General features: G+C 35.5%; 1 protein-coding gene across 3 annotated transcripts in view; it reads right to left on the bottom strand.

The window, feature by feature from the left end:
- Window positions 1–859: 859 nt before the first annotated feature.
- Dh31-R (Diuretic hormone 31 Receptor) overlaps window positions 860–12,645 on the bottom strand; it is a 64,185-nt gene continuing 52,399 nt past the window's right edge. For 2 of the 3 annotated variants that reach the window (XM_017899356.1, XM_017899355.1), the window contains 8 exons: window positions 7,206–7,297; window positions 6,440–6,566; window positions 5,736–5,962; window positions 4,371–4,541; window positions 3,982–4,105; window positions 3,642–3,683; window positions 3,292–3,375; window positions 860–1,154 (listed from right to left, as the gene is read on the bottom strand). In XM_017899356.1, coding sequence (XP_017754845.1) covers window positions 957–1,154; window positions 3,292–3,375; window positions 3,642–3,683; window positions 3,982–4,105; window positions 4,371–4,541; window positions 5,736–5,962; window positions 6,440–6,566; window positions 7,206–7,297 — 1,065 coding nt within the window. In that variant the 3' untranslated portion in view covers window positions 860–956. Of the gene's footprint in view, window positions 1,174–3,291; window positions 3,376–3,641; window positions 3,684–3,981; window positions 4,106–4,370; window positions 4,542–5,735; window positions 5,963–6,439; window positions 6,567–7,205; window positions 7,298–12,645 lie in introns of all 3 variants that reach the window. The other variant, XM_017899357.1, reaches the window with a different exon arrangement.

Here is a 12,645-nt window from a genome sequence, read left to right as displayed (position 1 = left end):
AATTTTTTTTTTTTTTTTTTTTTTTTTTTTAGCGCAATGTGCGTTTTATGATAGGTTACTTAGTTAAGATATTAATTGAAATAAAAAACAAGTAATATACAATAAAATTTTCAAAAGTGAGAATAATTGAGTTGAAATATTATTTAATAAATTAAATTTTATGAATGTGTTTTATATTAAATACTGTATACTGATTTCTCAAACAAAATATTAACTTATTTGAAGGATTCAATTTTTAAACGATATTATTCTTAGCCCCTGTATTAAATTATTTTAGAAACTCGTTGAAATAATGGAGTATGTTCCATTAGCAAATATCAATTCTACAGTTATTAACGAACTTGAACTATTCTTAACATAGACTATAATGATAAATTGTATATTTACAGGTATAGTATAATATATATTTTTTTTAATTTTATTTCGACGTGTTTAAAAATATTTAAGAATCCGAAAAATACTTCTTTAGAAGTAAAATTTACATTCTGGAATTTAATCCCTAAGAAATAAATCAATTTATATATTTATTTAAAATTGAAATATTTATTTGAAATTAAGCGATCTCTTTTTCTTACTAAAAATTAACTTGAAGATTTGAAAAATAATTGCTCTTATCATTTTCGAAAACGTCACTCAACAGTTATAGAATCTAAACTCTCATTTTATCACCTCAATTAATAAACTATCTTTTTCACTAATTCTCAATAACTTCATTTCAAAATAACGTTCATCAATTTCCTATAGTCTCCTCTTTGTAAAAAATCATCTTGTTCATCCACCATTAAATGCATACAGTCATTACTGACGAATCATCGCGTCACGATTTTCAAGTGACGTTTTTCTCGCAGAACTGGGCTCTTTGATCTTCGACTCGCCTTTGATCTTCCCTAGTGACGTCCATTTTCCAGTAGCAGTCTCATATCTTGTCAGTCTCTCGTCATAGGTTGTCAGGATCATCAACATTGCGTCTGCTCGCAATTGGATGCGTCGTTCGATTTGACAAGAACCCTGGCATGATTGGTGTGACTATTAGGGACGGGATTTGCAGCGATCAACTGCACGGTCTGTTGACGGTCATCCAAGATTCGTTTTTCGTCCAGCACATCCGGCGCGGACGATTGATAGTCACACCTTCTCTTCTCCCGGCATCGGACCTGCGGTCGAGCGGATAAACTGAAACAGTCAACGTCCCACAATGGACTTGACACGGGCACGTCGTCACTGGCACGACACGGACAACTCTCTCCCTCTCGTTCTCTACACTTGCCATTCTCTGCTTGTTAGTTAGCTGTTGCTTGTGTCATTCCCGGGTCTATATACAGCAGCAGGTCGACGGTGTTAGTACCGGTATATTATCCATCGCGGACTCGATCGCGGTCCGCATCGCACCATTGACTAGTCGTGCATTCACATTTCTTTTTTCTTTTTTATATTTTTCAATTCTTTTTTTATTTTTACTTTGGCTACCTTGCTCGTTGTCGCGCGACCGTGACTCCTGATGGAACACCGGTGATGAACATACTTTGGTGAACTGATGGTGATGGTTCTATTTGGTGTGTGCTGATCGTGTGTGCTAGATGAAGAGGGATGACGTTAAGCTTGATCTCGTTTTATTGGTTTACTGGTAATTTCGTGTTGTTTGATTTTGTTACCGTTAAGGAAACGGGGATTGGCCCTTGTTGTAAAGGAGGTTAGAAAATGTGTTGGAGGGATGACTCTTTTCTTATGGTTATTTAGCTCTTTGTAAACCAGTTACTTTCGTCAATTTAAAGAGAACATATTCTGTTACTTATTTGCATTTTAGTTCACAGCGTGAGGTAATAAAAATGATTTTAAATTATTTCCAATTTCATTACAATATATTTTAGAATATACTACAAGTGACGAAATAACAGGACTGCAAAGGGTTAAATTCCAATTTTTCAAGGAGGATAACGCGTTTCGTCAAAAATGCAAATTTGAATTGAAAAATCGGCTGGAAGCATAAAATTGTTCTCATGCAAAGTTTTGACTGAAAAGTAACTCTGTTAAGTAGGTTTACGTATTACAGTTGCAGATTTGCCTTATTTTTTGTATCATGCTTATTAGGTTATAAGTATTGTACTTTGGGAAAACTTAATTTATTCTAAAACGGTGCTTATAAAAATAACGTGAATTCGTAGTGGTCTATTAATACTTCATCGACACTTCGTTTTAGTAGTTAATAATGGAAGTACAATACCATAAACGAACAAAGTGTTAATTCTTCGTATAATACGAAATTCACAAGTGTTTCAGAGACATTACAGAACTATGTAAATTATGATCGCAGTAAATTACGATTATTGCGTTACTCATGCGATTAGCAGAAATTTCTTCTTGCAGAATCATGCGATCATTCTATTGCAATAATGTCTTATTCACCTCCTAGGCTCGATTTTTCTTAAGCAATAACGAATTTCGAAAATATATGGAGAATAACTGTACATTACTACATAGAGCCCAATTGAAACGAATGGCTATGTACAAAGCAATTTTCACGATTTACTGCACAATCTATCATGATCTCTTGATAAACTGTGGAGTCTAGTAACTTGGAAGATTAGGTGGAAAGTTCATCGAGAATTTTTGCTACAAGTATTCGAAGCCATAAAGAATTTTCAAAGTTTAAACCATTCGTATAGAACCTATGAAAAGAATTTATAGAAAAGAGAAATCTCTACTTTGAACAGACTTCTTAAAACTTTTCTTTAGCTTTTACAAAACATTAAAAAACTTAACCATTTCAACATGTTTCTAACCAAAAAATGATGTACAAAGTAGATAAGAAACTTGAATCAAGTGATGAATAGACAAAACTGTTCACCACAATCTTAAAAACGAAAGGGACTAAATAAAATCTGAAAAACTACATTACTTTACAAGACATTATTTCCTATGCTTTTCCAAAACCTTAAATTCCTTTCAGTCCTCACGTTTGTAAGGAACATTTTACATCCAAGACTCCGAATAACTTTTGCAACCTTTTGTTTAAGATCTGAGCGAATTTCATTCAATTTTCAAATTTGATATTGATGAAGAAAAAATAAAAGAAAAATAAAATGGTGGAGAACATCACCAGCTCTTACGAATCGTAAATCTGTATCGAGAGAGCGTGAATAAGTATGAATGAAAATTGTGGCAGAAACGAAGGAAAGAATACAGATGTTGAATACGAGAAACTGGAAAACACGTTGACGATGATGTTTCATTTAAAGCCTTTTCATTTCTACGGAAACCATGACTGTTCTATGTCTTGTGAATTTGCCGTACCGAGACGGTGGTGGCTGTACAGGAATTGGCTCGATTCCGCAGTAGAGCCGTGCCCTCCCATTTCCTCTTGAACTGCGCTATCACCTAAATCAGAGAACCGTTTATTAATGATCTTTCCCTTTCTTTTAACACTTTAATTAAAAGTTCGAGCGACACGTTCAAAATCAGATGAAAATCTTCAGAAATCGAGTAAAAATGCGATTGGAAATCTGCTCGAAATCTGTAGAATTCAGACAGAAGTGTAATCGACAATTTGATCTGGATAATAAGAGATATATATGTTGTTACATGTTGTGGCACGCAAACAGTTATTTAGGAATAACGTTGATGATGTTTATCTAGATATTTACCTCCCCATTGCAGAAACAGAACAACACAGCCACGCAGAGACCCTGCAAAAGAAACATCGATTTAGATCTGAGAAAATATTCCATTTAAATTATCCTGTTCGATTTGACAACAAGGAATATTATATTTCTAGTAATCTATGTAATTGGAATTTAATAACACGGTAATTGCTTTAAAACTTTAGCGAGTCTTAGTAATAAGTCCAAACTTAGTAACTCCAAAGTTATTGAAAATATGGGATATTAATGAATTTCAGAACTCGACACGATGACTTTAAAACAAATATAAAAGATTTCTCGAGTAAATTTGGCTTTTGGTGAAATAACGTGATACGATTTATACCTGGAAAGAGGCTGTAATGGCAGAAAGAACTTCGTAGAACTGCTCCCAGGGGTGGTTCTTCGGCGGTCTGAAGGGGATGACGAGGTAATGTAGGCCCAAAAGAGGTACGAGAAGTAGCGTTGCTCTAATGAGGAGCATAAATTAAATTAAAATTTATTTAATATCTTTGCTTCGATCTCTCTGTTTCAAAAGAGAGGGAAAGAAAAGAAATAAAGGATAAAATAGCATCTTGGAAATATTCCGCGATCGATGAAGTCGAATTATTGCTTCTATTTTCAACGATGGATGGAAGAATAATTTTTTAAATCAAACCAGCGAACGAAAGAATTTAAGAAATATATTTTTATAAAAAGTTATTAAAAAGCTCGTAAATTAGTAAATTTAATTACCTGAATGCCTGTCGCATAGACCTCGAGGGTTGAGTGCCGATCGTGGGGCCAGCTCTCAGCTTCATCAACAGAACTCGAACGATGTTGAAGAGAAACAGGACGTTCAATAAGGTGGAAACGCAGACGGGATAAACCAGCACGTTTATGTAGTTACCCTCGTTGATCCAACACCTAAAATCACCATCGATATGCCAAATGAATCCAACATATCTTACACTGAAACATTCCTTCAGGTATCTCCATCCGAGATTTGAATTAAAAATTAATCATCGCGAATCTAGCAACTCGAAAGAGAATTTTTGATCGAAAGAAAATTCGTCTAATCGCAATTTCCAAGCACAAATTCGCAGAGGAATTCTAAAATTCCAGACCCTTGCACAAAATTTCTTTTTAGAACATTATTATATTTTTCCGAAATTGGAATTTTAGAAATTTTTCTGGAAACTGAATTTCCTGAAATCTCTGACAGAATTTCGATTTATCTTTTCCTTCGTCGATAATTTTCTTGATAATCGTTTTTAAATTTAAAGGTCCACACTCGTGGGACGATGGTCCTCCATTTTTATTACGAATAAACAACATCCTCTGACAAGAAGATTATTTGGGATCAGGTTCATCAATGCGAAGAATCCCTTTGATCATTAGGAACTTCGAAGTGAGTCTTCGGTAAGCGACGTTAATTCAATTGCCACGATTTTGATCCTTCGACTCACATGTCCTTTCCACAGCAACCATAGAAATCAAATGCGTTTCGCAATGCGTAGGATGCATTCCTTCCTTGCACCGTGGAATTACATGTGCATATAGTCTATCCGAAATCTGATCGTCTCCCAAGGTTCTTCCTTCCATCGCAGATGCTGTCACGAATGATCCTGCTTGGCCTTTGACACATATATTTGCAAGAGACATGATTTCGAAGTGAGTAATAATCGATTTTAATCTATTATATTTCGTGCTTTACGAAGCCAACATTTATTTTCTATTTAAAATTTTTTTAATTTAATTTTAAATTTCTAAATTACCCTCGTTATTTTTTAATTATTTTTATTCCTATTCTTATTTCTTTCCATTAGATTTCTTACTATACTTACCAAAAAGTATTACGACATATTTTACTAACGAATTAACAGCTAATTTTACTAATTTTCTATTTTATATGATCTTACAGTTTCATGTTGGATTCGTGTTCTGATTCAGTTCCTCTTACCACTTCGTCGAGCTTGTATGAACCCTAAATTGGAAGCATAAACGGTAAAGGACGGTGAAGCAAATAGTGTAGATGCATAAATCAAGATGTTAGTAAGTAATTGAGGTTCTTACGAAACTAAGATCAGTGGAGGATGCAGTAATTATTATCGCACTTACTGTTCAGTATCGGCAGGGTCGTCGCTGGTCGCCCTCAAAGAGGCATAAATCGTGACGATGACCGCAGGCACAGGCCATCCCAGGCCCATCAGCCACTTTACTAATTTGTGTTCGCTTGTGAAAGCGCTAACGAGCAGGGTGTGCAGGTAAAAACCCTCGCACAACATCCAGGCGTAATTAGTGAGCAGGAAGTAGTGGAGGATAATGTGCAGCAGGCGACACGTTATCTGAAAATTGTGTGGCTTCTCGTTAATCTTTGTCGTACGTAGAAAAATACACGCTTCAAATTCCAGAATAAACTGTGAATTTTGTAGCTCGTGTAAATCATTCTTTTATATTTATACGTAAAATTTAAACTATTACAAAGGTTTCTTTATCGAATAATCTGATCTCTTTCTAAATTATTAAACCATGAATGTCGAATGATTTTAATTTCTTTGTCTCCCTTCATTTCAGTTTTTACTTTCTATCAACTTACATATGCCACGACAAGGAAAGAAGTACAAGGAAATAAGAGAAAATAAAAAATAATTACAAGAAGAATGGAGGAAGGAGAGAAACTTTCGTTTTCATCGTCGAGCAATGATTGCAGAACATAGACCCATAATTACTGAAACGATATGGCTAGAAACTAAATTCCCGCGTGAGTTACTAGGTCGAGTGTTAAGCAAAGAGCCAAGAGAGAACGAGGCCTTCATACGTACCCCATTGTTCAATAGTAAATCCGTGTTCGCGACGATGCATCTGTACCATACTAGCCATAGAGCATTATTCACAGCAAACGAGGCGAACAGGTTCATATGAAGCGTGATCCTTGCACACCTCAGGGAACTATAATATTTTGAAAAAGTAAATAATTAATAAATTCATGGGATATAGAATAATCTATTCTCTCACAAAACTCTATCTCTCTTATCTTTGCAACACGATTTCACTTTTATAAGATTCTTAAAAAATTCGTATCCCATTTTAATCTTCAATTTAATCTCCTACATAATCTCCTATTGAACTATATGTTTCTTCGAATATTAATTTTTCACCCATTCAGTTAGCTACAAAGTTAATGTACGAACGACAAAGAACGACTGAAAATTTATCGTAAGCAAAAGTTTATTTGGAAATGGACGCTCGATACCATTGTCACAATAATCTCAAACATTTTGACTCGAGTTTCACGTGTGGATAAGCTCGCGTGTGAGTTCAGAGAAACCAGAATCCTGCGGTGGTGCAGAAATTCGCGTGCCACATTTTCCAAGCCCCTCGAAGTACACCAACCATCGATTTTCATCACTCCCACTTGAATTCTCCCACGAGAGTTTTATTTTGTATCGTAGAAAGAGAGAAAAATTGGTGGAAAACAGAGAGAGAGAGAGAGAGAGAGAGAGAGATAGAAGGAGAAGAAAGAATTCAATAACGAGAGGGAAAAAGTGTTGAAGGAAGGAACTCGGTTGGAATTCTTCATCAACTCACCGGAAATACGTGAGAATACCTAATGAGAGCAGCAATGCTACCAATGATATTGCATATCCAGCCTCGTAAATTCCGCTAATCCCCTGCTGCCACTGAAATCGAAACCAATAACCCTATTAACGAGGACCTGGTCTATAGATTAATTTCTAATAGCAGTAAAGTACATAAATTGATACGAAACAAACGTATTCGCAACTTTGAAATATTTATATATTTTATTCGATAAAATATTATTTAATAAAAAATATATCTTCTGTATATTACAATAGCATAACAATATACCTAATTATCGTTATATTCCATCACAGACAAAGTTAAAGCATTTTGGAGATAGAAAATGAGATTCATCGAACCGCATAAATTTCTTTTCCACTTTTACGTAACAAATTATAATCTCCTGCATAAAATTCTACAACTTAACTCGAGTACACAGATTGTTAAATTTATTTCACCGTTGAACGCGGAGTTTGTTAGATGAAAATTACGAAAAAATTCGCGAATAGCAGCGTGGTGATAAGACTTCTGACAATTTGTTTTCCTCCTAGAAAAATGCAAAGCGGGGACCAAGAAAATTGCAGCAAAATCGTGGGACGAATGCGGAAATGGCGGAAAATGGAGCTACAGAGACGCGGAGGAGCAAAAACGTATGAAACAGTCGGATGCAGAAATATAAATGACGGTGTGTCCTTTACGAGGCACACCGGAAGATGACGCGATGCAGGAAGTTCGAAGATCCCTCCATCTGCACGCGGAATTAGTTTAAATAAATTTTGGTGGCGCGAAATTTTATTTTCAAATTATCGGATTCAATTTTCTTTCTCCAGGAACGAGTTATTTTATATACGATATTTCTTCTGGTTTCGGTATGGTAATGTTGTTTGATACAAAATAGAAATACTTTAACCCCTAAGGATAATACAATTTGAAATTGAAAATAAAAGGAGAAAAGATATACCAATTTTTATTTTAGAATGGTATTCTTATAAAGTTAATAATAAATTTATTATTATAGTAATAATAATAGTAATATAATAGGAAGTAATACTTCTGTGTACAAGAAATAATTGAAATGTATATAATTTTGATATATTGAAATTATCTCAGCATGTTTAAGCATATTTAACAAAAATACATAAATTGCAAGGAACTCTTTTAGATATAGTTGTTTAATTATGTTTTACTAGGTGGTTAGACGTATTTGGGTATTCGTAGATAGCGTACTCTTGACTTCGTGCATTATTCATCACGTGTACAGGCATAATACACGAACGTATGCTCCCGAAGGGTTTTCGTTTCATCGAGCGATCTTCGAGATAAGAGGATCTAGATTACTTGGAAATTTGTTCCAAGTAGCTATATCACTCAACATTACGACTTTATACAACGTTCCAAGGGAAATTTCGTTGATAATTATGTTAAGCAAAAATGATCGAACTCCTTATCTCATCAATTTCACGAAATCTTTATAAATCGTCCTGCTCTTTATACAGGATTGGACCAATAACTTTAACCACCTTGATTATCTTTATCATTTTTATACTATACATTCTTCGTCGCCAGTGAAATAGCGTATGACGATTTTAACGATTCCCGATAAAAGGATATACGTGATATGGAATAATGAATATATGAAACGCCATAATATCACATGCTCGGTTCAGTATCTTTAAAATACAGTAACAAGTATTTATGTGAAAAAGTTTTTAACAAATTTTCAACCAAAACATTTTTCATACTTATGAAGAAAAAGAAGAAAGAATGGAAGATTATAGAAATACATATATGTAGAAATAGTTTGAGAGTGAATGCAGAGGAACACTTGGATCTACCTAGCTGATGGGCAATAAACAGCAGCCTAGGTTTCAGAGCGAATATTTAAAGGAACCTTTGGAGTGCACGCGGAAGGACGAGTGACTGTGTGCAAGGATTGGATGAATGGAATATTTATGACTATGGAATGCAAGTGAATAGCGAAAGGCACCTGAGTGTTTAGGGTACCTAGCCCACCCAGAGCGAGGGTATGGGAAATGCGTAATTGAGAAAGAAAACTTGGGTATGAAAGAAGACAAAGTGCAAGGTTTAAATGAGGGTGCAAGGGCTGTCCTAAGACTATTCGAAGTTTGAAAGATAGTCCAGTCGATAAGAATCTGTTACAGTCATTTACATATAGTCCTTTACGAAGTTTGAAAGATAGTCCAGTCGGTGAAAATCTGTTACAGTCATTTACAAATAGTCCTTTACGAAGTTTGAAAGATAGTCCAGTCGGTGACAATCTGTAACAGTCATTTACAAATAGTCCTTTACGAAGTTTGAAAGATAGTCCAGTCGGTGAAAATCTGTTACAGTCATTTACAAATAGTCCTTTACGAAGTTTGAAAGATAGTCCAGTCGGTGAAAATCTGTTACAGTCATTTACAAATAGTCCTTTACGAAGTTTGAAAGATAGTCCAGTCGGTGAAAATCTGTTACAGTCATTTACAAATAGTCCTTTACGAAGTTTGAAAGATAGTCCAGTCGGTGAGAATCTGTTACAGTCATTTACATATAGTCCTTCACGAAGTTTGAAAGACAGATAGTCCAGTCGGTGAAAATTGATTACAGTCATTTACATATAGTCTTTTACGAAGTTTGAAAGATAGTCCAGTCGGTGAAAATTGATTACAGTCATTTACATATAGTCTTTTACGAAGTTTGAAAGATAGTCCAGTCGGTGAAAATTGATTACAGTCATTTACATATACGTCTTTACGAAGTTCAAAGAAGAGTCAATGTATGAGCGAGTTGCATGATCATAGTTGAATTGTTAGTCTAATCCTCAGTATGTACTTTACTCCTAAGCCTCCCTAGCTCGTAATAGAAATACATAGAATTTAAATAACATCTTTATTCCTTGTATTCGCCATTCAAAGTATATCCTTACATACAAACACTCATACAGTGCATGTGATTATATAAATGCATCACTGTTACGTAATTTGTGGTGGACAGCACGGTCTTGGTGCTGGAATAATTAGGCGTGTACACAGTGGAAGACGATGGAAACGATGGAAACGACGGAAACAATCGCTGAGACGAATATAAAATTCGGTTACCGTTTAATGGAACGACTAAGGGCCGGTCTCTCTGCGCGGACAATCGGATTAATGTGGACCGGAAGTTACATCACAGTTGCAGCCGCTAGTTGGACGAACTTCGTCAACTTCCGCGGCGTCTAATTGCATTTACTGCCCCTTTGTCCCGCGGAAATTGAATTGATCCCGCCATTAAGTGCGACGAGTGACACTCTTCGTTCCTCGTCTGACATTTCATCACGAGTCCCGAATTTTCCTCCATCCGTGTATATTCGAACGTTTCTGTTAATTTTCCACAGCATCCACTTGCCATGTCTCGCGTAAAGCGAAGCGAAATTCCGCTTTGAACGATTAAGTTTGTTAAAAGGATTGCACGAATCCTGCTCTCGACCGTGTTATTTTTCATTTCGAATTGTCATAGCTTCTCGTTAATATTTTTCCTCGATCGTCGCGTTGGTGATCATATTGAGTCATGCTTTTGTAACTGTTATTCAAATCGCGTATACTTATACGTGCAATGAAAACAAAATGGTCTTCCTGTAAAAATAGGATAAGCTTATCTGTTCGACACAGAGTGGAATAAATTTAGGCAATCACTAGAAAGTGAAGGTGTAACGAACTTACCTAATTAATAAAAATATAGGTGACCATTTTTTAAAGGTATAATAGACATTCGTGCAACAAATATCCAGCGATCCCCATAAATAGAAAAACTTTAATCACGTAATCATGATCGAGAGAGTATAGCATAAATTTTTTAGATTCTGTGCATATAAGCTAAATATCCCAATATCAATTTTCGATCACGATTATTCCACAATATTAACCTTTGGCACTCGAGAGGTGACTCTCAGTCACCGTTTGTTTCAATGCTATAACTTAAATAATGGACGATGATAGTTATGTTAAGAACATCGAAATAAAATTATTCTATTCGTTCGTTTCTCACGCAAATTCACAATTTTCTTTTTTGAATTTTAGCATAAAGAGTATCAGTGAGCTTATAAAAATCTAAGTAGAATTTCGAATCGCATTTTCACAATAAAGAAATCTTCGAGTCCAAATTAAATACTGTCAACCTGGAAACATTGTCTGCACGAAGAAGAATAGCTGACCATAGTTTTATCTTTAATTTAATGAATAATCACAATGATTGCTCCTCTCTTCTTACGCAAATTAATTTCTATATGCCAGAACGTGTATCGAGATCAAGAGCAGGTTTTCATATACATATGTCCAGCTCTACATATGGATCAATTAATCCAATTTATCCTATTATTTTTCCATGGGTTTTTACAAACTTTCAAAAGACAATTACGGATGATTATTGATCAAAGCTATTCCTCCTGAACAAAGTGTTTATAAGCATGTTTCTTCGGTGTTATATTATGTATAATTTGTCTGCTTCTCTTTTATATGTGAAATGTTATGTTAGTGGACTACGATCCGTTTATGAATAAAATAATAATATTAATAACAAGAACCATGTCAATTTTACAATAAAGCTGGAGTAACTGATCGATGGAATACACTTGTTCGTTAAAAAAAGAATTACGGTGCCATTTTCTAGTACCCTCCAACGTGTTTAACCACTAGACAAAAGACCGAGTGACTATATTCCGAAACGGTTCAAGAGCCTGTCAGAGACCGCGCTTTCTCACACGCTTGTAACAACAAAAGCTAATGGCACGATCCACAAACGGGAAGCTCCATGTGTACCCGCGAATCCCACGAGAGCACCGGGACAGAATGAAAATGTATAGTCGCGAATTCAATCCCGGTAAGCTCGAGAATAAATGTTAGAGGAATGGAACTAGACTTCCGTTCGTGATAATCCTTTCATTCCATCGACGCGGTTCTTTCAACATCCGGGCAACCCACGGGGACGTTTCTCCGGTATAAAATGAGGATCTTCGTCACTCAAACCGCGAGACTGAAAGAAACTCCGTTATTTATATCTCGCTCCGTTTCGTCCGTTTCTTGCACAGTTTCCGCACGACGAAACGAGATCCTGCTCGTTATGTCGCGTTCCTCTTGGTCCATTTTGACATCGGGATCGTGCCTTTGGCAGGAACGATAATCTCCACGAGGATATTCTACATTGGTAGTTTTACGTGACGGTAGTTACTCGAGTGTATTCAAGAAACCGTAGACTCTTCGGATCTTTTGACGTTAAAACGGTGGCTATCACGCAAATCGGTACCATTTTGCCATTTTTCCTTTGTTCTTCTTTATTCGTTATTTATTATCCTCCAAGCGAGCTACAAGAAGTTCCATTCGTCATCTTTTCTTTTCCTACATCGCACGGTTTGTAATAGTTACTTCGTTACTTAATAATTTAATAATAATTAATTATAATTTAATAATAA

This window comes from Eufriesea mexicana, unplaced genomic scaffold, assembly GCF_001483705.2.
Source record: "Eufriesea mexicana isolate 0111107269 unplaced genomic scaffold, ASM148370v2 scaffold812, whole genome shotgun sequence".
Classification (NCBI taxonomy): Eukaryota; Metazoa; Arthropoda; class Insecta; order Hymenoptera; family Apidae; genus Eufriesea; species Eufriesea mexicana.
Note: the sequence above shows the minus strand (reverse complement) of the source record. Positions and strands in the feature narration are given on the sequence as shown.